This window comes from Cibotium barometz, chromosome 18 (assembly GCF_041138505.1).
Source record: "Cibotium barometz isolate CiBa-2024 chromosome 18, ASM4113850v1, whole genome shotgun sequence".
Classification (NCBI taxonomy): Eukaryota; Viridiplantae; Streptophyta; class Polypodiopsida; order Cyatheales; family Cibotiaceae; genus Cibotium; species Cibotium barometz.
The window spans coordinates 21,255,639-21,278,020 of record NC_141063.1 but is presented as its reverse complement, the minus strand read 5'-3'; the positions used below and the strand labels follow the sequence as shown (position 1 = coordinate 21,278,020).

At 45.2% G+C, this 22,382-nt stretch overlaps 2 protein-coding genes across 5 annotated transcripts in view; one reads left to right on the top strand and one right to left on the bottom strand.

The window, feature by feature from the left end:
* Positions 1–22,382, bottom strand: part of LOC147629065 (LEC14B protein-like) — a 114,553-nt gene that overhangs the window by 49,609 nt on the left and 42,562 nt on the right. The window lies entirely within an intron of this gene.
* Positions 4,845–7,042, top strand: LOC147629066 (uncharacterized). The gene is made up of 3 exons (XM_086812305.1): positions 4,845–5,899; positions 6,028–6,343; positions 6,429–7,042. The coding sequence occupies exons 1-3, from the start codon at positions 4,917–4,919 to the stop codon at positions 6,906–6,908; spliced, it is 1,779 nt and encodes a 592-aa protein (XP_086668431.1). The 5' UTR covers positions 4,845–4,916; the 3' UTR covers positions 6,909–7,042.

Here is a 22,382-nt window from a genome sequence, read left to right as displayed (position 1 = left end):
TTGCCACAAGGTTGTTGCTGGCTATTGGTTGCCTCCACGACCAGGTTCCCAGTTGGCGGTTTTCGCTTGGTTATACAGGGCAGACATCAGCATCATTTTCAATGAGTTATCTTCCACCGAGAGTACCCAGTCCAAGTGATAGTATGGGCACACCAGCATCGTACATGTAACCGGAAAACCAGTATTGTGAGTGTTTACTCCAGTGATGGGCAGGAAGATTTCTAGAGGAGCATCAACAATGAAGGGAGCTCTTCTCCGATTACATGTTTGGTATCTGTATTCATTTTTGGTGCATTTATGGCAAGTCTGGCTTAACAGCCCATGGAACATTGTAACAATAAAATACTCCAACAATATAAATAGTATTGAGGGGGACGGAGGGTCGGCCCGGGATTCCGGCCCCAGTGTGGTGTACAGAGCATTCTCTATTTTCAGTTTCATCTATTGTCTTGAGCTATCGTAAGGTTCACAAGTGTTTAAGTGTTGCCAAACCTCGATACAGAGCCCAATACGAACTTTCACCTTGCATGGTGTAATTACATTGGTATCGGAGCATGGTTGTTTCCCTCTCCTCAATGGGGAAAGGATCTTGTGGCCTTGGAGACCATGTTGATAGCACACTTGACACTATGGACAGCCAAGAAAGACGTGAAGAAGTGCCCAACTCTAGAGGGTACTCTAGTGCTACACATGACTCGGATGCGTCTCGTGGTCGATATTTGGCGAACCCTCATGATATGAATGTGGTTGTGGGACAGCCATCCCATGGTAAGGAAAAGGTTTATGAAGAGGAGCCCGATGCATTGAGAGATTATGTGAAGAGACAGTTGCAAGCAAGAGAAGAGGAGTTGAAGCTTCTTCATGAGAACCTGCAGGTTCACAAGTTCATTGAAGCCACCAAAGCTGAATCCATGGTGGACAGTACTTTTGATTCCATGGCTAGGGAATTGAGTGTGAAGCCAAGGGAGTTGGCCCTTACTTATCTCATACACAACAGAGATGTAATGGCAAGTTAAGCAGATGTTCTTAAGTTCAAAAAACCTCCTCGCATAGAGCCGGGTGGTGCCATTTCTCACAAGATTAAATCTTTTGTACAACGAGAAGAACCCTCGGTGACTTCTCGGCATGCTTCTTCACCTCAAAATGCAAGGGATGAGAGACATGCTTATGCCAAAGAGGGTGGACAGCCAGGTGGTTATGCACATGTAGGGCATGAACCTCATGCAAGATATAGTACATTGCCCATTGAATTGGCGGGTGGAGAAACCACACATTGGCTGAAATTTTCTTGCTATACAGGTGATGAATATGATGAAAATTCAGCACATGGTACTCATGCCAAAGAGTATTCCCATGAGCATGGTCAAGAGATGAATCTCTGCATGCACGAAGGCCGCCAATTCGGAGGGCACATGCCACCGTGCCTCATGTATCTCACCATGATATGCAGGATGCCCATGCATCTAGGGCTGCTCTTTTGGATAGGGGTAAGAGAAAGAGAGAAGAGCAAGAACCCAATACAAGGACTTTAAAGCAGGTGACAAATCCCTCAAATTTGAAGCTTACCATGGGGAGTACTATGCTTCCAAGGTGATGGCCTTTGTTGCTCAATTTGACATTGCATTTAGTGATGAGGCTTTTTCCGAAAAGTCAAAAATAAGACATGTAAGCATGTTTCTAATCCTATGTAGCCAAATTTTGGTTGGTTCTTTTGGAAGTTTCCCCATTTCTGCATATTGGAGAAGCTGAGAAGAAGCGGAAGTTTGAGTCAGGTCTTCATCCGGTGTACCAATCGGGATTGGAGTTGCGTCCAAACCATACTTTACAGCAACTTATAGCTTCTGCGTTGGCTACAGAGCAATTAGAGTAAAAGATCAAGCAATCTGGGAGGGATAGCCGTACTTACAAAGCAGAGAGAGTGCTTCTAGTACAAAAGAAGGATGGATCTTTCCGAATGTGTGTGGATTACACGGCTTTAAACAAGCTCACAATCAAGAACAAGTTTACTATCCCACGCATTGATGACATCCTTGTTAAGTTGGATGGATCGGCATGCTTTAGCCACATTGATTTCAAGAGTGGGTATCACCAAGTGCGTGTCGTACCCCAGGATGTACATGGGACAACATCCTAGACAGCTTTGGGTTTGGATGAGTACTCGGTCATGCTTTTCGGTCTTACAAATGCCTCCGCAACATTCAATAGAGCGATGGACCGAATTTTCCGCCAACATCAGAAATTTACAGGTGTCTTTTTCCATGACATCTTAGTATTCTCATTTGACCATTGTTTTTCATGAGCTACGAAAGCACAAACTCTTCATTAATGCCAAGAAAAGTGAATTCTTTCTTTCAGAGATACACTATTTGAGTCATTTTGTTTCAAAAGATGATGTTCGTATGGTGACATAATTCAAAGTTTCTTAGTCTATGTTCATATCATAGGCAATTCATAAGACATTTCGCTCTTATTGCCTCGCTGTTACATGAGCTCACTAAGAAGAAAGCATCATTCAAATGGACTAAAGATGAGAAGGATGCCTTTCGTCATCTCAAGGATGCAATCATACATGGGCCGGTGTTGATTATTCCAAACTTGCATAAACCATTCAGTGTAGAATGTGATGCATGTAGGGATTGCCTTGGAGCTGTCCTAAATCAACAAGGCCATGATGTATCTTATGAGAGCCGACGATTGCATGATGCTAAGATTCGTTTAGATGTATATGAGAAAGAACTCTTGTCTGTAATTCATGCCTTGAAGATTTGGAAGCATTATCTACTTTCTCATGGATCACCAAAGTTTACGTTACTTTCTCACGCAAACGAAGCTTTCTAAGAAACAAATGCCTTGAAGATTTGGAAGCATTATCTACTTTCTCATGGATCACCAAAGTTTACGGTACTTTCTCACGTAAATGAAGCTTTCTGAGAAACAAATAAGGATGGTAAATTTTATCTCTATGTTTCATTTTCAGATTGTGCACACTTCGGGCAAAAAGAATCTAGTGGCAGATGCATTGTCCAAAAGACCATACGTGGTTGCAGTTTCGATTGCCTCACATGGAGACTTGTCTGCAATGCGAGATTTGTACCCTCAAGAAGCTGATTTTCGACATTTATGAACTGATTTGATGGATGTTCATGCAGATGCATCTTATGTGATAAAAGAAGGATATCTCATGAAAGATAATTGCCTCTGCGTTATCTCTAGCATGAGGCAAAAGGTTATGGACGAATGCAATGATCCTCCTTAAGCCGGTCACAAAGGTATATTGCCTACTATGCACATGATTGAGCACTATTTCTTTTGGTCAGATATGCGCAAAGACAGAATCAAATGTGCATGCATATATCACCTCTCAAAAGGTGAAGCTTGATTGGCAAAAGGCTCCAAGTTTGCTTCAGCCATTGCACATTCCTTCACAACCATGGGAAAGCATGGCTATGGACTTCATAATGGATTTGCCAAAGACCCCGCAGGGTAATGATGCCATTTGGACGATCATGGATAGGTTTAGTAAACAAGCACACTTCTTGCCTGTCAAGAAGACCATAAAACCTGAGCATATGGTCAAGGTGTTTCTTGCACAAGTGTTCAAACATCATGGTATGCCAAAGTCCATTGTGAGGGATCAACATCCTAGAACTACCAGCCTCTTTTGGAGGGCTCTCTCTGATAGCATAAGTTGGAGTTCTCATCAGCTTATCATCCCCAAATTGATGGGCAAAGTGAAGCTGCAAATTCAGCCGTGTTGGATCTTCTCAAATGCTATGTTAGTATGTTGCAGGTCAAAAGACAACATGACAGAAGTATCTACCGCTAGTAGAGTTTGCCTACAACAACACGGTACATGCATCCACAGGGAAGGCCCCATTTGGGATTGTATATGGTAAAGCGGTTTTTACCACCCATCCTTCGCAGAACAGATGAGATCTTTGCTGCTGATGGGTATGTAAGATGAAGCATGCAAGAGGTTGATCGTCGTAACACACAACAAAGCCTTCTTTATACCCGTGAGTCTGTGTATGGGCATAGCACATAGTAGCACGAAACGGCGTTTCCGCCCCCTGGAAACGGTTCGGGCGTTTCCGGAAACGGCAGGCCGGCGGAAACGCCGTTTCCGTGCATTTTTTTTTTTCAGGTTTAACGGGGGGGGGGGGGGGGGGGGGGGGGGCGCGTGCGTTTTTTCCATTTCGCTCTCCTTTCCTGCGGCGCTGCGCTTCTTCGAACCTTGCGCCTATTCACCACAAAGGGCCAAGGCCCTAAGGCTCAAGCCTTTGCCCCCAGTGTCCCCCACAAGGCCCCAAGGCCTGTACTCTGCAGGCAGCCTGCTCTCCAATCTCACAGGTGGCTGCCGGGCAGCCCATTCTTCAAGGCTTCAAGGGCCAAGGCTCAAGACCAACTTCCAAGCCTCCAAGGGCAAGTATTCTCGAGGGTAAGTGCTTTCAACTTCAAGTCTCACTATGCCTACAGATCCCTATTGGCAGTATGCAACAAAAGGGGATGGATATGTCGGAGGTGGGGGTTCCCGCAAGTGGAAATGTAATTTTTGTGGATATGAAAAAACAGGTTCAGTGACCCGGGTAAAAGACCATTTGGGGCATGTCCCAGGCAGAGATGTCGCTTTATGTCAAAATGTGCCGCCCGATGTATTGGCATCACTTGAGGGTTGGAGAAAGCAACGCCTTGGTTTGGATGTTGGTGAGCAATATATGGCAGCACATGCAACAGGTGAAGCATCCTCGAGCCAAGTGGCCTCTTCAAAGAGAACTAGAGTTGAGAGCCAGACAGATGTATCTTCGAGTGTGGGTGAGGGCCCTACTGCAAAGAGGACACCTTTACCTAGTGTGGAAGTGCCTGCAAAGGGTTCATTGCAAAGAGCAAGCATTACAGCAGGCTTGCAAAAGCAAGCCATGAAGGAGGCAACAAGGGAGGTCACGCGCTTGTTTATACGGTGTGCTATCTCTTTCAATGTGGCTCGCACCATACAATGGAAGAAGACCATGCGGGCCGTTAGCCGCATTGGCTGTGAGTGGGAGGGTCCCTCGGCTGAGACAATCCCCACACGAGAATTAAAGAAGGAGAAACTCAACGTAGAAGGCCAGCTTGAGTTTTTGAAAGAAACATGGAAGAAATATGGCTGCACTATCTTATGTGATGGATGGTCAGATGTACGCAAGAGGAATGTGTATAATGTGCTTATCTCCTCTTGCAAAGGCACCATGTTTTACAAGGCCATTGATGCATCGGCTGCGGGTCTCACCGTTACAGGTCTCTTTATTTGGACACACATCAAGAAGGTGATTGAGGAGATTGGCCCACAAAATGTTGTGCAGGTTATTACGGATAATGGAAGCAATTGTGTCTCCATGGGGAGTATGTTGGAGGATGCATTCCCAACAATTGTGTGGACCCCTTGTGCCTCCCATAGTCTTGATTTATTGATTGAGGATTTGGGGAGAATTTTTTGGGTCAGCGAAATCTTTGCCACCGCGAGGAGCATTGTCAAATTTGTGACACAAAGACCAAAGGTTTTGAGCATGTACAGGGCTAATAGTACCTTGGAGCTTCTCAAGCCATCCACTACGAGGTTTGCATACATGTTCATAGTGCTTGAGCGGCTTCTTCGTGTGCGGCCAAATCTGATTCGCACTATTAGTTGTGATGCATGGATCCAGTCGGGTAAGAGTATGACCCCAAAGTTTGTGGATTTTAGACGCAAGATCCTCAATGAAGCATGGTGGGAAGAGGCAGAGGCATTAGTGAAGACCTTAAATCTCATCTACACGGTCTTGCGCATCACGGACATGGAGGGGAGTACATTAGGCCTCATTTATGAGTACATGGATAGGATCGGGAAGGCACTAGACAACAATGCCTACCTATCTGTAGAGAGGTACGTACTTCTTCGCTCATGACTCATGACTCATGAGCCTTTGCCAAATTGCCTTTTTGTCTTGGCTCTTTTCTAAGTTATAACTTTAAAGTCTTTCTTTGGTTTTGTTTGTTACTTGTAACTTGTAGAATCGCGGAGATCAAGCAGATTTGGCAAAACCGTTGGGTTTGGTTTCATAGACCAATCCATGCTGTGGCTCATGTGTTGCATCCTCTATGGCGTAGCGAGGATCAGCTTGAGTGTGAGGAGCTAAACGATGACTTCCAAACCTATGTGGAGAAATGGTGTGGTGGCAATTTGCAGATGTTGCGATGCTTAGAGGATGATCTCCTTGCTTTCCGCAACAACACTGGCTACTTCACAAGACCTACTGCAAAACTTCGAGAAACGCAGCTTCAGCCGGTCTCATGGTGGGAGAAATATGGACATGGTGTGCCTACGTTGGTGAGTAAGAAGCCCCTCCGCTTAAGCTTTAACGGCGACACCTTATTTGTATAATGTACTAATCCTAAATCTGCTCTTTGAACAGAGACGTCTTGCCATTCGAGTCCTCTCACAAGATTGCAGCTCTGGAACTTGTGAGAGGAATTGGAGCACATGGGCGCTCTACCATACGAAGAGGAGGAACAAGTTGACTACAGCCCAACTTGAGCGTCTTGTTTTCTGCAATTGTAACTTGAAGCTTCTTGAGCGGGCAGCTATGGGTCCTGAGCCAATGCAAGTGAATGTCGACAAGATTGACATTGAGAAGGTGCGGGATATTCCCACAATTCTACAAGAGGACCGAGATCTTTACACTTTGCTTTACAAGGAGGCCACAACACCAGTTCACGACACACGTGGTGGTCGTCGTAGGAGAGGGAGGCCGGCTGCAGCTAGTACTAGTGTTGCTAGAGAGGAGGCTACTGGAGAGGACTCATCTTCTTGCAGTGAGGACACACGCGAGAGCCATGAGGACTCTCAGGAGGATTCAGACTCCTCGGGTGCTTCAGATGAGGCTCAGCAGTGATCACTGATTCACTGATGTTCCATGTTTTTTGTTTAGTTTTTCTTATCCTTAGGGATTATGGACAGCCGGCATGTCGGTTATTTTGTAGTTTTTGAACCTCTGACTCCCAAGTTTGATGATCATTGCTGATATGTATGATGTATTATGATCACAATTTGCAGCTTGCTATGTATGCTTCGGCCTTCAGCCTTTAGTTTTTTATGGTTCACATGAATTTGCCGCGACATCATACATGTCCATTATCTACATTCTGTTAAGTGTTATGATTCTAATGTCCACTTGAGTCTTTGATGTGTCTTGTTTGAGGTCTCTATGCATGTTTTTTATATCTCTTGACATAAGTTTATTTAATAGGATGTCTCTATGCATGTTTTTTACATGTCTAAAATAAATTCAAAAGAAACTCCGTTTCTTGCCGTTTCCGACCTCGCGGAAACTCGGAAACTCCGTTTCCAACCCGGTCCGAACCGACCGTTTCTGCCAGTCCAGGTTACTATGGCATAGCAGCATCGTGCGTGGAACCGAAGGGGGGGAGGGTGGGACTTTCAAAGATAGGAGGCGAATGGAAAAAGCAAACGTTTTCCTCCTCCTCAGGCTGCCGGTTTTCCACAAGGGGTCGTTTTCTGAAAAACGCAGCTGATCGACTATTCGTTTCTTCCACAGGCTGCCAACTCTCCATTCACTGAACTATCTTGCTACAGATCGCTGTGGGCTGCCGGCTCTCCATTCACTGGGCTTCCTTGCCACAAGTCGCTACTGACCAGCACAGAGTGAAGCTTCAAATTCAGCACTATGGACCATTCAAAGTCATTGAGCAGACCAATGAAGTGGCTTTTCGGTTGGCTTTGCCGAATCATTGGAAGATACACAATGCATTTCATGTAAGCCTCTTGCACAAATATGTTGCATCAGAACCTAAAGAGCCAGTTATGGAAGATCCACCTCAAGTGGATGAGCTAAGAGATGTTACAGCCAGAGCAAATTGTGCTCCACAAGGAGCGCAAGCTTGCACGAGGTGGCAAACTTCAAAGACGCGACCTTGTGAAGTTCAAAAATTATTCACCCATGGATGCTAAATGGATGGATGAGATATACTTCCAGGAGTATCCGCAGCTCTCCTAGAAGCATACTTGGAAGCTTTTCAATTGCGGTCAACTGTTTAGAAGCCGGGATTGTTGGGTAGGAGGGAAGCTAGCCTGCACACACACACACACACACACACACACACACACACAACCTCAAGCACAGAGAAACGTGAGTGCTGGAAAAGATGTACTCGATAATGATATGAAATGAAAGTACAAGTGAGTACTAAAAGGCCTAGGGCTAAGTGCCCAACACACGTGTGTTCACACGGGGAAAAAACCTGTGTCTAGTCACAAGGAAAAAGTGCCCGTGAGTAAGCTGGGTTCACACCTGAACTAGCCAGGAGTGGACATGACCAACAAACCCCCCTCAAGTGAATGGTGTGAACGGGTAGTAGCAGGTGATAAAGCTGTGAATGCTGCCCTGCACTATGCTCCACAGTAAGAGTGAACTGCAGTGCCAATGGAGAAAGCAAGCACTATATGACGGGGAAAAGGAGAATCCCCAATGTCATAGCGCTAATGCTAGAGCACAGTAGTACATAACTGCATCACCAGAAATGCATGGCAAAGATCGTGTGGACATCAACTGCATCAAATCAAGAGGCATCGCATAATACCCCCCTGAAGGCAAGTACCAAATGCCAAGCTGAACTGCATGTAATCCACATCAATGCTCTGTAACTGCACCAGTGATAAGCATAAGAAGAGGTAGCAGATATACACGTGTAAAGGCAACACGATCCAGAAGTCATGCCTGTGAGACATGCAATGTAAGTTGCAAGAGGGAAACTCGTCAATGGAGGATCCGATGAGGAAAAATCAGCAATGATAGGGCTGATAAAAGTAAAAATTCAGCAATGGGAAAAGCTGAAAATGGGGAGAAAAAGTGGGGGCTCGAGGCGGGCATCAGCCAATGCTATAAGAGGATAGGTAAACTCTCAACAATGCCACGATCAGTGGCATGTATGGCAAGTGTAAAGATGCATAATCCCACAATGAATAATATGCATGTGACATGTCAAAACCATGAGAGCAAGCCAACACTCGCCAAGTGTGTAAAAGGCACTCCCAGTAAACATCACATGTGAGAAAGTAACAATGTCAACACTGTAGAAACAATCCCGCTGCAAGGGAAAACATCATAAAAGGCATCTCCAGTAGACATCACATGAGAGAAAGCGTCTAGCATAGACCAGCATAAGGGTCAACAAGCATAAGTGACCATGAGGCATCACCAACTGCATGTGGGCAAGTAAAATCCCCCCCCCCCTAAAATGCATCTGTCAAACTATGCATACCATGGAGTACAGACTATAGAGCATAGTCATCAAAAGCAACGGCATCAGAAAACATCTCTGCAGGCGATGAAGATGTAAGAGTCAAGGCTGACACGTGTGTAGCCAAATTGGCCTGATCTGCACCTGTGGAAGAAGATGCTAGCTGCTTCTTTTTTTCACTCTCAATACGCTTCCTGCATTCCTCTATGGTGTGCCCTGTTTTCCTGCAATAGTTACAGCGCTTTTCCTTTTCAAGCTTGTCCTCTGTCTTAGGAGGATCCGATGGGCTAGGTTTAGGCCAGATCTATTCCCCCCACGAAAGGGAGCAACCATTGCTGACTCAGCAAACATCATGTTGTGCTTGTTGGAACAAGATTACTCTTCACTGAGCAAGAGAGTCCCAAGGTTGTCAAAAGTGACCGCATTAGGTGCATTGCCAGCCAACATCCACAAAGTGGTGCCAAATGTCTAATAAGAGTCAGGCAAGTTACGCAAAACTATCTGAACAAGATAGCTATCTGTCAAGACCTCATCAATGTTAATGAGCTGCTCTCGTAGGTCCTTCACATGTGTAAGGTACTCATCGATAGTCACCTTCAAGCATGCGGTCAATCTCAAGCTTGCCCCGAAGGTAAGCTACACGAGCGTCATTGTGACTTGAATACGCCGCTGCCAAGGTATCCCAAGCACCCTTTGCAGTGGTGCAAGAACGAATCTGTGGAATGATATGCTTGCACCACGAGAGAGCAATCAATGCATGGGCCTAAGCATCCCTAGCATCCCAAGTACGCTGCTGCTGAGTAGGAGAAAGACGAGGAGGTGGACCTGCAGGAGGGTGAGCGGGAATCACTTCACCTTCCGCTGGAGCAGGTACAAGAGGACGTTCCTCACTGCCATCCATATATAGCCATACATTCTTGCAACTAAAACATGACACATCATATAAGCCCACATAGGGTAGTTGTCTCCATTGAGCTTGTCCTCTTGAGATAGCATTCCAAAGAGGTCATTATTATTGTTGGCCATGATAGCACAGCAAATGTGTCACAAGTCACCACGAGTAGACAATGCCCAGCAAAACGGTAAGAATGCGGGAGATAAATAGCAGGATAACCAATGGACTGAAAGGGAACTCCTTCACCACGAGAAATACATATGCATGTCCCAAATCTGCAAGTATACTGCACGATGATGCAAATCTGTCAAAGTGTACACAATGGCATACATATACTGTAGCAAACCACAAATGTATACATGTGCCGTGAAAAACACAATCAACTGACACCTGTAAAAGCTGCAAGTGCGCAAATCCTGGCAAAATCAAAGGAAAATTGGTCGAATGCTCCAAAAATGGACTCAATGTAGAAAAGCCCTAATTTTTAGGCAGCCAATTAGACCAGATCTGAACCTGTAAATCTGCTAATGCGATTGTCACCTGTACCAAATGCTGTAATGCCAACCAAATGTGCCTGTAATACCCAAAAATTTGAAAAAAATGCCCCAATGCCAACCAAATGTGCCTGTAATAACCAAAAATTTGGGAGAAATGCCCCAATGCCAACCAAATGTGCCTGTAATACCCAAAATTGCCTGCAAATAGTGCCAATTTCTGCAAAATCCCCAAATTTCTAGTGCAATTACGCACCAAATCTGCTGAAATCAATGCCAACGTGTGCCAATGTTGCAATTGCAGGCTCAATGGTGAAAAGCTCCAATTTTTAACAAGCAAAATATGCAATTTCAAGCTTGCAAATTTCACAAACCTTGCAGATCTGAGATTTGAAGTTGCTTTGGGCAGATCAGGTACTATACAATTGAACCAGAGCAGGTACAATCGTATGGTACAGGACGCAGGTACGGTCGTACGGCAATCCAGGGCACGGTACAGGGCGTCATATGGCGGCGCAGGCGGCGGTCGATGCAGAGAAGTACAACAGGCGGCACAGGTATGGTGGACGCAAGGAGCACAGATCTGAGGGCAGCTGAAGGCGGCAACGGCGGCGGCAGCACACAACGGCGTCAAATCTAGATCTGACGGGCGGCGACGACGACCATCAAAAGCGACGGCGTCTCTAAGGGCGACGACGGATCCGACAGGTGACGACGACGGTACAATACGGCGTACAGACAGCACACAACAGGTACGGGCAGTGTAGATCGCCAACAGCAAGGGAGAGAAGAACACAACTTTTTTTTTTTTATGATAATAAGAGAGTGTGGCGTGTAAGGTGTGCAATAGGTTGAAGCACTAGGCTGAAGGGCAGCAGGTGGGTAAACCCTAACCCTAATGTTGGGGGACGCAGGATGTAACCCTAACCCTAACCTGCTCTAATACCAATGTTGGGTAGGAGGGAAGCTAGCCTAACCTCAAGCACAGAGAAACGTGAGAGTGCTCGAAAAGATGTACTCAATAATGATATGAAATGAAAGTACAAGTGAGTACTAAAAGGCCTTGGGCTAAGTGCCCAACACACGTAAGTGTGTTCCCACGGGGAAAAAACCTGTGTCTAGTCACAGGGAAAAAGTGCTCGTGAGTAAGCTGGGTTCACACCTGAACTAGCCGGGAGTGGACATGACCAACACGGATACTAACATAATAGTCCCAAGTAGAGTTGAGCACAATCTTGTCACACAATTAACCTATTAATACTATTAAACAAGATGAAATGCCACAAAACCAAATAAGATAGCAATGCTGAAATTTAAATGACAATGCAATAGGGCCGAAAAGGGAAAACCCCCCTTGTAACTTGATTGTATTACCAAGGTAGATTACATATAACCGTCATGGACAATGCTTGCCAGATTTCCAATGACATCCATGCATATGAAAACATCTTCAAACAAGTTGTGTCGTTGAAGAGGTTGAATCCGCAACTTCTTTCAAAGAAAAATCTCACTCCCCAATCCCCAATATTTTGCCACAAGCAGCTATGCTCCACTAGCATCCATACACATGCAAATGTGTGTGCCAAGCCGAGACATAGTAGACCTTAATGGCAAAGAACGCGCATGTAGAGTAGATTAGAGAACACAAGAAGCTCTTACCCGAAAACAATTGCCAAATACAGACTCCTTCCAGCTTTAGGTCAAAGTAGTGACAAAAGAATTCTCCATTATACTCCTGCCTAGAATTAGAGTTTCATCTAAATTAGGGTTTCTGCATAAGCAAAGGTTTAATAACCTGTTTTTGTTGAGAAAATTCTAAAAATTAGGATTTTAGCAAAAATAGGTTTTTTGCAAGAATTAGGGTTTTTGAAAATCAAGGTTTCACATAGGTGCCAAGCTAATGAGAGAGAGGAAACGTGGATAAGCCTTGGCCCAATTCTAGCAAAAGATTATCATTGGGCCACCTCCCAAGTGTCCATAACTCTCTCAAGAGTGGGAGGGTGGCCGAGTCTTGGCCAGGCGCCCAAATCCATCTCCATGCCCATATTCATTAGTAAGTTGTCCGCCCGGCTTATAACTTGTCTGCCCACTCTTTAATGATGTGTGAATGCCCAAACTCACTTATAAACTATCCGATCACACATTAATGAGTGTGAACCTACAAAAACAGAAAAATAAGCCATAACTCATAAATGAACGACAAAGAGTTTAGTGGCACACTTACGGCCTATCTATAACCCACAAGCAAGGTCAGAATACACTTCACGCGCACGGTTCACAGGAGGGCGTCCCCTACCTGTAAACTACACATACAAATCTTACAGACAATAAAACAATGCGAAAATAATTTCGTACATGCAAGTATGCCATGCATAAGAATGTGTTGGACAATCTCCCTTTCATTTAGCGTGTAAGAAACGGTCATTCTGGGCGTAGATATTACATCCTTAGGCCAACCGGGGTACCATAATCTGGACATGGACACGGACTAAAATCCCCAGCCTCTCATATCCAATCTATTGGCCCCTAGTGTAGACATCAACCGCCTACCATGGCGTGCCAGTCCACATGACCCTTGGCGTAGACGTAAGTCCCCTGCCACCACGAGGTGTCATGTCCACACTATGAAGCCCGTCCATAGGTCCGAAAGCGTAGAGAATGCCCAACTATTTACACACAAACATTAAGCCTGCCCATCGCTTTTATGGTCCTTATTAAGTGGTGAGAAGGGTTGGCAAAGTAGACTACCAATTGCTACTTCCATCTACTACTAGAATACATGATGTCTTCCATGTTTCCAAAAGACATATATGGGACCGACGGTGAAAGTACACGAGGAATTGTCTCCCATGAATGAGGAAGGTGTCATTCAGTATGTGCCGAGATGAAGAGCTTTTGGGTGCATAACATGAGGGTTTTGGGTGCAAATGTTGAGGTTTATGCTTGTTGGAATTTCCTTGAATTCACAGTTTTGGAGACCTCATTGATGACGTTTTTGCGCATTTGTGTTGAGAAGCCTCAAGAGGATCATGTACTATCATGATGCATTGATGAAGGGCTATTTTGGAGGTTATCCATGAAGGATATAACCCTTTGGATGATGGATTACCCTCTTGGACGAATTTGACCTCATTGGCATCCACTCATCATTGGATGAGATTTAAGGTTCATAGTGCTATTGTCATGTTCTTCACTCATATGGGTTTCATGGCCAATGATTTGGCTTTGCTATATGGTTTCGAGGACAAAACCTATTTGGGTCGGGATGGTTTGCCATGTGGTAGCCCATGGACAATAATTATGGGCATGTACATATTAATAATTTTAGGCATGGACATTAGCCTATGCGCCCATAAATGAGATTGGACATGTATTTAGGCATAGGCAATGTTTAATGTATGTGAAAGGGTGGCCTAGTATAAAAGATAACTAGAAGCCCCTAATCATAATTAACTTTTACGCTAATCATAATTTGCAGCTTTCTTCCTCACGCTTGAAGCTTTCATGGTGACTACTCCCTGAGTCCCTTGACTCGCATGTGGTACTCCATTTGAGTGCACTCTCTCTTTTCTCTCATGCTTCCTTTCTTGCAATAGGCCATTCGGGTCTTTAGTAGATGTTAATAGATCTTTCTTTCTCCGTCTCTCTTCATGATCCAATCACTTCGTGGATACATTGTAGCACCTTTGGTCTCTCATAGACGTTAATTGAACTCTATCTCTCTCAGTTTCAGGAACCTGTCACATGCACTCTGCACTCAGTGCATGGTGACAAGATGGCTCATCATCAGAAGTGCAGCAGTTGTACAATTTTAGAACCCAATAGGATGATATTTGTCGTACGCCGTGACCCCATTGTACATCCTCAATCCAGGATAAGTCAGGCACGAGCTACGTAGGTCATTCCTCAACCTTAGTGGGTCAGTCAGTCAGTCAAGTCCCTTAACCCACTTGGAGAGAATCATTCATGCATGTAGAGTCAGTAGAAGCCTTAGGGTTTGCATCAGAAAGCACTTTGCATCCTGCATAATATGCATTCATATGCTTGTGCATCATTTAGAACATCCCCAAAGCCTTAGGGAATTTACTGGGATTTATCTGGTATTTTTCCCATATTTATTAGTATTTATTTATCATTATTTGCATTATTGGGCATTTATAAATATTAACTTTATTAAATGACCAACCTCCAGTTAGTATAAATAGGCTTGCCTAGAGCCTATTTTCTCATTCAGTCTTCATTGTGCTAAGAGCTCTCATCCTCCTTGCTTTCAGCCCAAGACTAATCCAGCCCTAGAGCCCATAAGCTTTCTTCTCCAGCCCCTTGAGAACCATAGCTTCAGCCCAGCCCTAGGCGCCTGCATTCAGCCCTGATTCAGCCTCAGTTCAGGCCCAGATTCAGCATACTATTCATCCTCAGTTCAACGCCAGATTCAGCAGTTTGCAGCCTGCGTTTTTGCACAGCCGTACAGCAGCAGTCTGCGTTTCTGTTCCAGCCGTACAGCAGCAGCCCAGCAGCCCTGTTTCTCATGCGTTTCAGTCCTCAGCCCTCTCTACACTTCAGCGTTTCTGTCCACAGCAGATTCCAGCCCTGAAGGTTCAGTCTACAGCAGTTTCCAGCCCTGAAACTGTTGTTTGCATCAGTGTCCAGCCTTCTATGCATCATCCACACATTCAGCAGTCATCTGGTGAAGGTAACACAGCATTCATATGTGTTTTCAGCATTCTAACAGTGTGTAGAACAGTCCACCTTCTTCTCTCAGCCTCACGTGTGCAGCCCTTCCTCATGCCCTTGGGAAGAGTGCATAGGCTCGAGATCAAGTCATTGAGGTGTTTCTACAGCAATGTACGGATCAGCCGCTCTCCGATCCTCCGAGATGTTGCGTTTGGCTTATCTACAGTCCAAAGTCATTCTCTCTAAAGTAATAAAGCAAATACTATCTCGTTATCGGGATAGGGGGCCCTTCAGTGGGTAATTCGGGACCCAATCTGGTGTACAGTTCTCATCTCTCTCTCTCTCATCTCTTTAAAGTTTAAAGTATTGAAATGGATTGCTAAACTCACGAAACTCAGGATACAGAAGACGGTGTGAGCATTTGTGTGGCAGGATCTTCCAATACAAAGACTTCCGCTGCATATCACAGAACCTCGAACAAAGCTCTGGCTCTTTGACACTTTGGTCACTTCAGCCATGCCGTATGGAGTGGAGATATGGGGACCCTTAGTGGATCACCACAGCCGAGCTGGTAGCACTGATGGATGGAGATGTATGGAGAGGCCCTTGGTTTCTATGATTTCGCGGATGATTAGGGCCAAGGCCTCCGTACCACATGATATTATCCGTGCAGAGATGGCTGCCCCCCCATTGGTAGCAGAGGCACTCACTCGATCAGTCTCCTTTATACATAGCACTTGGGCTCTCCCTAGAGACAGATATGCTCGCTTAGCCCTGGAGTCTTCACGACAGTTGGCATCACAGGGAGACGGATCATGTTGGTAGGCACAGATGACAGCCTGGTTCCAACTGCATGGCTTTAGTATGGACAGGCTACCTCCATTTCAGTACTCCCTGGATGCACCCTCCCTCTCTCTCACACGGGCAGAGATTACCAGACTTATCAGGCAAGACTTCACTCGGCTGGACACTAGGAGGACATGGATATAGCCGACACACGAGCTTGGTACGAAGATGTCTTTCTATAGAGATCATCTTCTCCAGCTCACGGAGGATGGGTTTGTGATTAGACCCAACTACATGGATACTCATCTTTCTCATGGGGTACGGTGTGCTATTGGTCAGATGCGCACATCCTTACACCAGCTAGAGATTGAGACTGGCAGATTCAAAGGAGTACCACCAGCTAAGGCTAGGATTTGTCAGTTGTGCCAGATGGAGCCAGAGACAGAGTTACATTACACATGTCACTGTCCAGTATATTATGAGATACGAGGCCGTTTTCACTGCCTGTTCAGAGAGGGTTTCGGACCACTTTCCAGAGTCATGACATACCAGGATCAGAGATGCCTCAGATCATACTTGCTGGAGCTGCGTAGACATAGAGAGGGTCTCTTGAGAGGGAGGGGATGAGAGAGGGAGAGACACCTACAGAGGCAGATTATAGACTTCTTTCGACCAGAGATTGAGCAGTCAGGCCAACAGGCATTGCAGCTAGTCCCAACGTATAGCCGCACCAGAGGTACACTGATTGATCGGGCTATAGAGCTGGGGCGGTCCAGGTGCCCCAAGATGAGAGGCCCATCTCGACACCAGCGGAGACTACCACAGAGGATCAGGACCATACTAGCACGGCATGGGAGACATCCAGTCAGAGTACTCACCATGGAGGACATTGAGGATATCCGCCATCGACCGATGAGAGACATCTTTTGATAGTGATGTATATGATGCTTACCTTTGTTGCTGGAGTTTTCCTTCCCAGATGTTATCCATTAGGAGCTCCTAGTACCTTACTTTTCCTCATAGTTGTTGTTTCGGTTTCAGTTAGTTGTTTAGTTGTTTTAGCTTTTCTTACACAGACATTGTATCAAATCCACCAATTGTAACCTTTTTGGTCTCATAGGTCATTTTGGCCTTTTGAAGACGTTAATATATCATTTCATTTCTCTCTCTCTCTCTCTCTCTCTCTCTCTCTCTCTCTCTCTCTCTCGCTCTCGCTCTCGCTCTCGCTCTCGCTCAAATGGTAACTCTTAACCTAATGAGCTCAAGGTGGAGAGAAAGGAAGGAGAGAATGAGAAATTAAGAGAGAAACCCTACCCTAGCCTAACCTACCTCTAATGCCATGTTGCAAACAAAAAAATTAACTCTCTGATTGATAATTAAGATAATTAAAAACCTTAATCTAAAAGAAGAAGCTTTGACAAGATAAACTCACAAATCACTCAAGTTTTTTCCATTAATCAAGCTCAAAATACATTATCTAAAAGAATAAGCTGTGACAAGATAAACTCACAAATCCCTCAAATTTTTTCCACTAATCAAGCTCAAAATACATAAGGCAAGTCCACCATCATCACTGTAATTTCCCAAGGCCCTCACCCATGGCCATGCCACCACAAGAGGATCCGGGCCATCATCTCCCATCATCGCAGGACCTTCTCGCGCCAGCTCAGTTTTACCACCTTGAGCACCATGTCACAGCGGCCCATGAGGAATGTATTAGGGTTATATGAGAGCTCTTTGCTCATGTACCTAGATCAGATTTTATAGTTCTAGATTTTTGTTATCTTTCTTTATTACTATTTTGTACCCAGGATGATGTACCTCATGGATATGATGTAACCTTCTGGTCTCATAGGTCATTTTGGCCTTTTGAAGACGTTAATATAACATTTCATTTCATTTCACCCAGTCAGGGTGCTGACCACAGAGGATATTGAGGAGATCCGCCAGCGTCTGATGCGGCACATATTATGAGATGGAGGCACCTCCATAGTGTACCCCCCCGTCCCACATGATATTGCATCCCCTCACTATACTCCACTCACCTCCATAGCGTACCCCCCCCCCTACTATATTCACACCCTATAAGGGTTTCTGTTTACCTTCCAGTTCCACTTTCATTCTCTAGGTGCCAGTAGTATCATCTTTATTTTTTCATTTTCTGGTTTTTTATCCAGACATTGTATCAGATCCACCATGATGTAACTTTTTGGTCTCATAGGTCATTATGGCCTTTTGAAGACGTTAATATAACATTTCATTTCATTTCATTTCTCTCTCTCTCTCTCTCTCTCTCTCTCTCTCTCTCTCTCTCTCTACTAGGGCTATACACGTAACACATGGACACTAATCAGCACATTGCCTACCAGGATGCAATACTACAAAGATCATTTCTTGAGATTCATAGCAAATGGTTTCATAAATAGACCAAGTTATCTTGATGCCTTCATGTCCCATGCAATGAGGATAGCCATTGGCCAGCTTCGGGTATCATCCCATAGACTGAAGATATAGACTAGCAGAAGTCAGCGGATACCCAAAGGACAGATCATGTAGACTCTGTTCGATGGGGGTTGAGTTGGAGGATATCTATTCAAAGAGGGCTTTGGACCCTTATCCCGGATCATGGAGTATCCAACTCAGAGGTGCCTTGAACTCTTCCTACTGGAGCTCAGCCGACACAGAGTCACTACTCACAGATCCTTGCCCCCAATGACCCTCCACTCAGCTACCATCACCAGTTTTTTCCAACATAGAGGGGTGGATAGAGAGGCACAAGAGCCATCACAGTGGATACGGGACCCTGCACCACAGTGCCCCCCTCGCAACAAACCCATTGGAGTCGCATTAGATCAAGCATGCATGCTCCAGAGAGCTAGACGCCCTCATCCCGTCGGACCCCGGCCACCCCCAGCTCATCAACCCCAAATTCGGAAGATACTGGCCCGCCATCAAGCAGCCTCATCCTCTCAGCAGACTATCGACATCTCTAGCCTTCTTGCATCACCTATGATAGACATCGTGGATGTGCTCTTGCCCGGCATACACGATTGATTGACTGTTTTATTCAGCTATCCCATATCCTTATTCAACTTTCCCATATCCCATCACTTATTGTACGCTATACCTAGCATAGTAGGATCTAGATTATTCATCTTGTATAATCTCAGAGCCTAAGATCTTAGCTTTCACTTTCAATTTTAGTTTACTATTGCTTTTTCTTATTTCATCCATGACGAGAGTTCATGGACACTATGTACACATCGTTTTGCTCGGTATCAGAGGCACCTACCTCACTTCTACGACCTCTCCATTCTAGACAGCCCCATGGCGGAGATATTTGATATGAGGAGAGGGCAGCACTTCAACCGATCAGCATACATGGATCTACTTGATATACATTTTCCAGTATTTTCTACTCAGTATCATCTAGGAGTCTTACTTACAATTCTTATAACTGTAAGATAGTCATTTTATTGTACTTTTCAGTTTCATTTGGTTGTTCTCTTTGATGAGACACCAACTTCAAATGTACTCTCAGTTTTGGTCTCATGGGCCATTATGGTCTCTTAGAGACGTTAATATATCATTTTTTCATCTCTCTCTCTCTCTCTCTCTCTCGGGGGTTGATGCTCCTCTCCTATTCCATGTTCCTAGTATTCCATGATGAGACTCCATGGACAGTTTTGTATCACCCCAGTGAGATAGCTATGTTTTGTTTCTATTTTATTTTCCGTTCCATGATGAGATATGCCATGGACATTATTATATCACTTTGGTCTCATAGGCCCATTGGGTCTTTAGTAGACGCTTAATATATCTTTCTTTCTTTCTCAGTAGACGCACAGAGTGGAATAGGGTTATCAGGAAGAACATTGTCAGACTGGATACTCAGAGGACACGGAGTTCACCTAGTCATCCACTGGGAACGAAGATGGCCTTCTACAGAGATCACCTCCTATGCTTGACAAAGGATGGTTTCATCATCCGCCCACACTACATGGACACACATCTATCTTTTGGGGTGAGATGTATGACCGGCCAGATCTGCACCTCGTCCCACCAGCTGAGAGTGGAGATTGCCAGATACGTGCCAGGGCGGCCGCACCAGAGGACAGGATATGCCAGCTCTATCACACAAAGCCCAAGACAGAGGATCATTATGTATGTCAATGCCCTGTATACTATGAGATTCGGGGGAGATTCGGGGGAGGTTCCACTGCCTCTTCCTAGCTAGGTTCGGACCACTTTCCAGGATCATGGACTTCCTGGATTAGAGACGCCTGGGACTTTTTCTTCTAGAGCTCCGCAGACACAGGGAGTCCTTAGTGAGATCCAGATCAGCTATACTTGCTCGAGGACCAGCACCAGAGAGCTCTCACCGACTTCTTCCATACCAACTTTCCGAGGGCCGATCCACCCACCATACCGAGACCACAGGCTAGTGCAGGAGCTCGAACGAGATGTGTGACACTCGACAGAGCCACTGAGTTATGCAGAGCTCAACGCCCCAGACCCCATGGCCCTCGCCCACGGCCACACCACCACAAGAGGATCCGGGCCATCATCGCAGGACCTTCTCGCGCCAACTCAGTTTTACCACCTTGAGCACCATGTCACAGCGGCCCATGAGTGATGTATTAGGGTGATATGAGAGCTCTCTGCTCATGTACCTAGATCAGATTTTATAGCTCTAGATTTTTGTTATCTTTCTTTATTACTATTTTGTACCCACGATGATGTACCTCATGAATATGATGTAACCTTTTGGTCTCATAGGTCATTTTGGCCTTTGAAAGACGTTAATACAACTTTCTTTCTTTCTCTCTCTCTCTTCCTACCTGCCAACTCTTCCATCTCGAAACCCCACCTGTGCCTCTTTCTCTCTCTTCGAACCTACCTGCTTTCCCTCCTCTCTCTTTGCTACCCCTCCTCTCTCTCTCTCTCTCTCTCTCTCTTACAGTTGAGCCTAGGTATAGCACATAGGGCTTTCTTCGACAATTTTGATAGTGATAGCTCAGTTTTAGTTTAGTTCTTATTTCATTTCAGTTGTTATTCCATGATTCACTTACTCATGGATTCATTGTAGCTTTTGGTCTCATAGACCCTTGTCGTCTTTTGCGGACGTTAATCGCTCGCTCTCTCTTTCTCTCTTTGGATAGTGATGTATATGATGCTTACCTTTGTTGCTGGAGTTTTCCTCCCCAGATGTTATCCATTAGGAGCTCCTAGTACCTTACTTTTCCTCATAGTTATTGTTTCAGTTTCAGTTAGTTGTTTAGTTGTTTCAGTTAGTTGTTTAGTTGTTTTAGCTTTTCTTACACAGACATTGTATCAGATCCACCAATTGTTGTAACCTTTTTGGTCTCATAGGTCATTTTGGCCTTTTGAGGACGTTAATATATCATTTCATTTCATCTCTCTCTCTCTCTCTCTCTCTCTCTCTCTCTCTCTCTCTCTCTCTATCACGCCGTCCTAGAGACACTCCGTAACACGTGGAAATCAGCTGAGAAAAAGGCTAAATTTGAATACTATTGTGATGCCATTTATCCTGATTTTTGGTCATTCTACACACAAGGAGAGGACAACACTCAAGCATACATAAGCACACCAATGCCATCCCATGCACACAGGAATATAGCATGTCTTCGGACAAGATCACACAAGCTTGAGATTGAAAGAGGAGCATGGCAAAAGGTGCCAAGGGAGGAAAGAATCTGCAAATTTTGTGGCATGAAGGCCATGGAGACAGAAGAACATATGGCTTATGCCGCACACCATGGCCAGTCACCGTACTTACCATTATATGAGGATATCATGGAGTTCTCACAGTTGGGGGAAGTCCTCCTGCTCGGGATTTCAACGCCAGGACGGGAAGTCGGCAAGTCCCACTACTCGATCTAGACGACCCTATCAGACTAGGGAGCTGGACATCACTGACACAGGGCTACAGCGATCATCACAGGACCGTGAGGAGGTCACAGTGTATGGGAGCTCGGAGCTGCACATGGTCGCATTATCTATAACGGGAGCCCCTCACTTAGGAGGTACTAGCACTGTGGACTACCTTATGGGATCTCCAGCTTTGGCACACCTTATCCCCGACTTCTCCATTCCGCCACCCCCTTTTGAAGCTGACCATGCCTACCTCTCCTTCAATCTTACCTGCACACCACCCGTCCCTCCACAACCCCCCCCCACTCACATTACACTCAGGTCCTCTTTGATCACGAGCTTGACCTTGTTTACTCCAACCACAT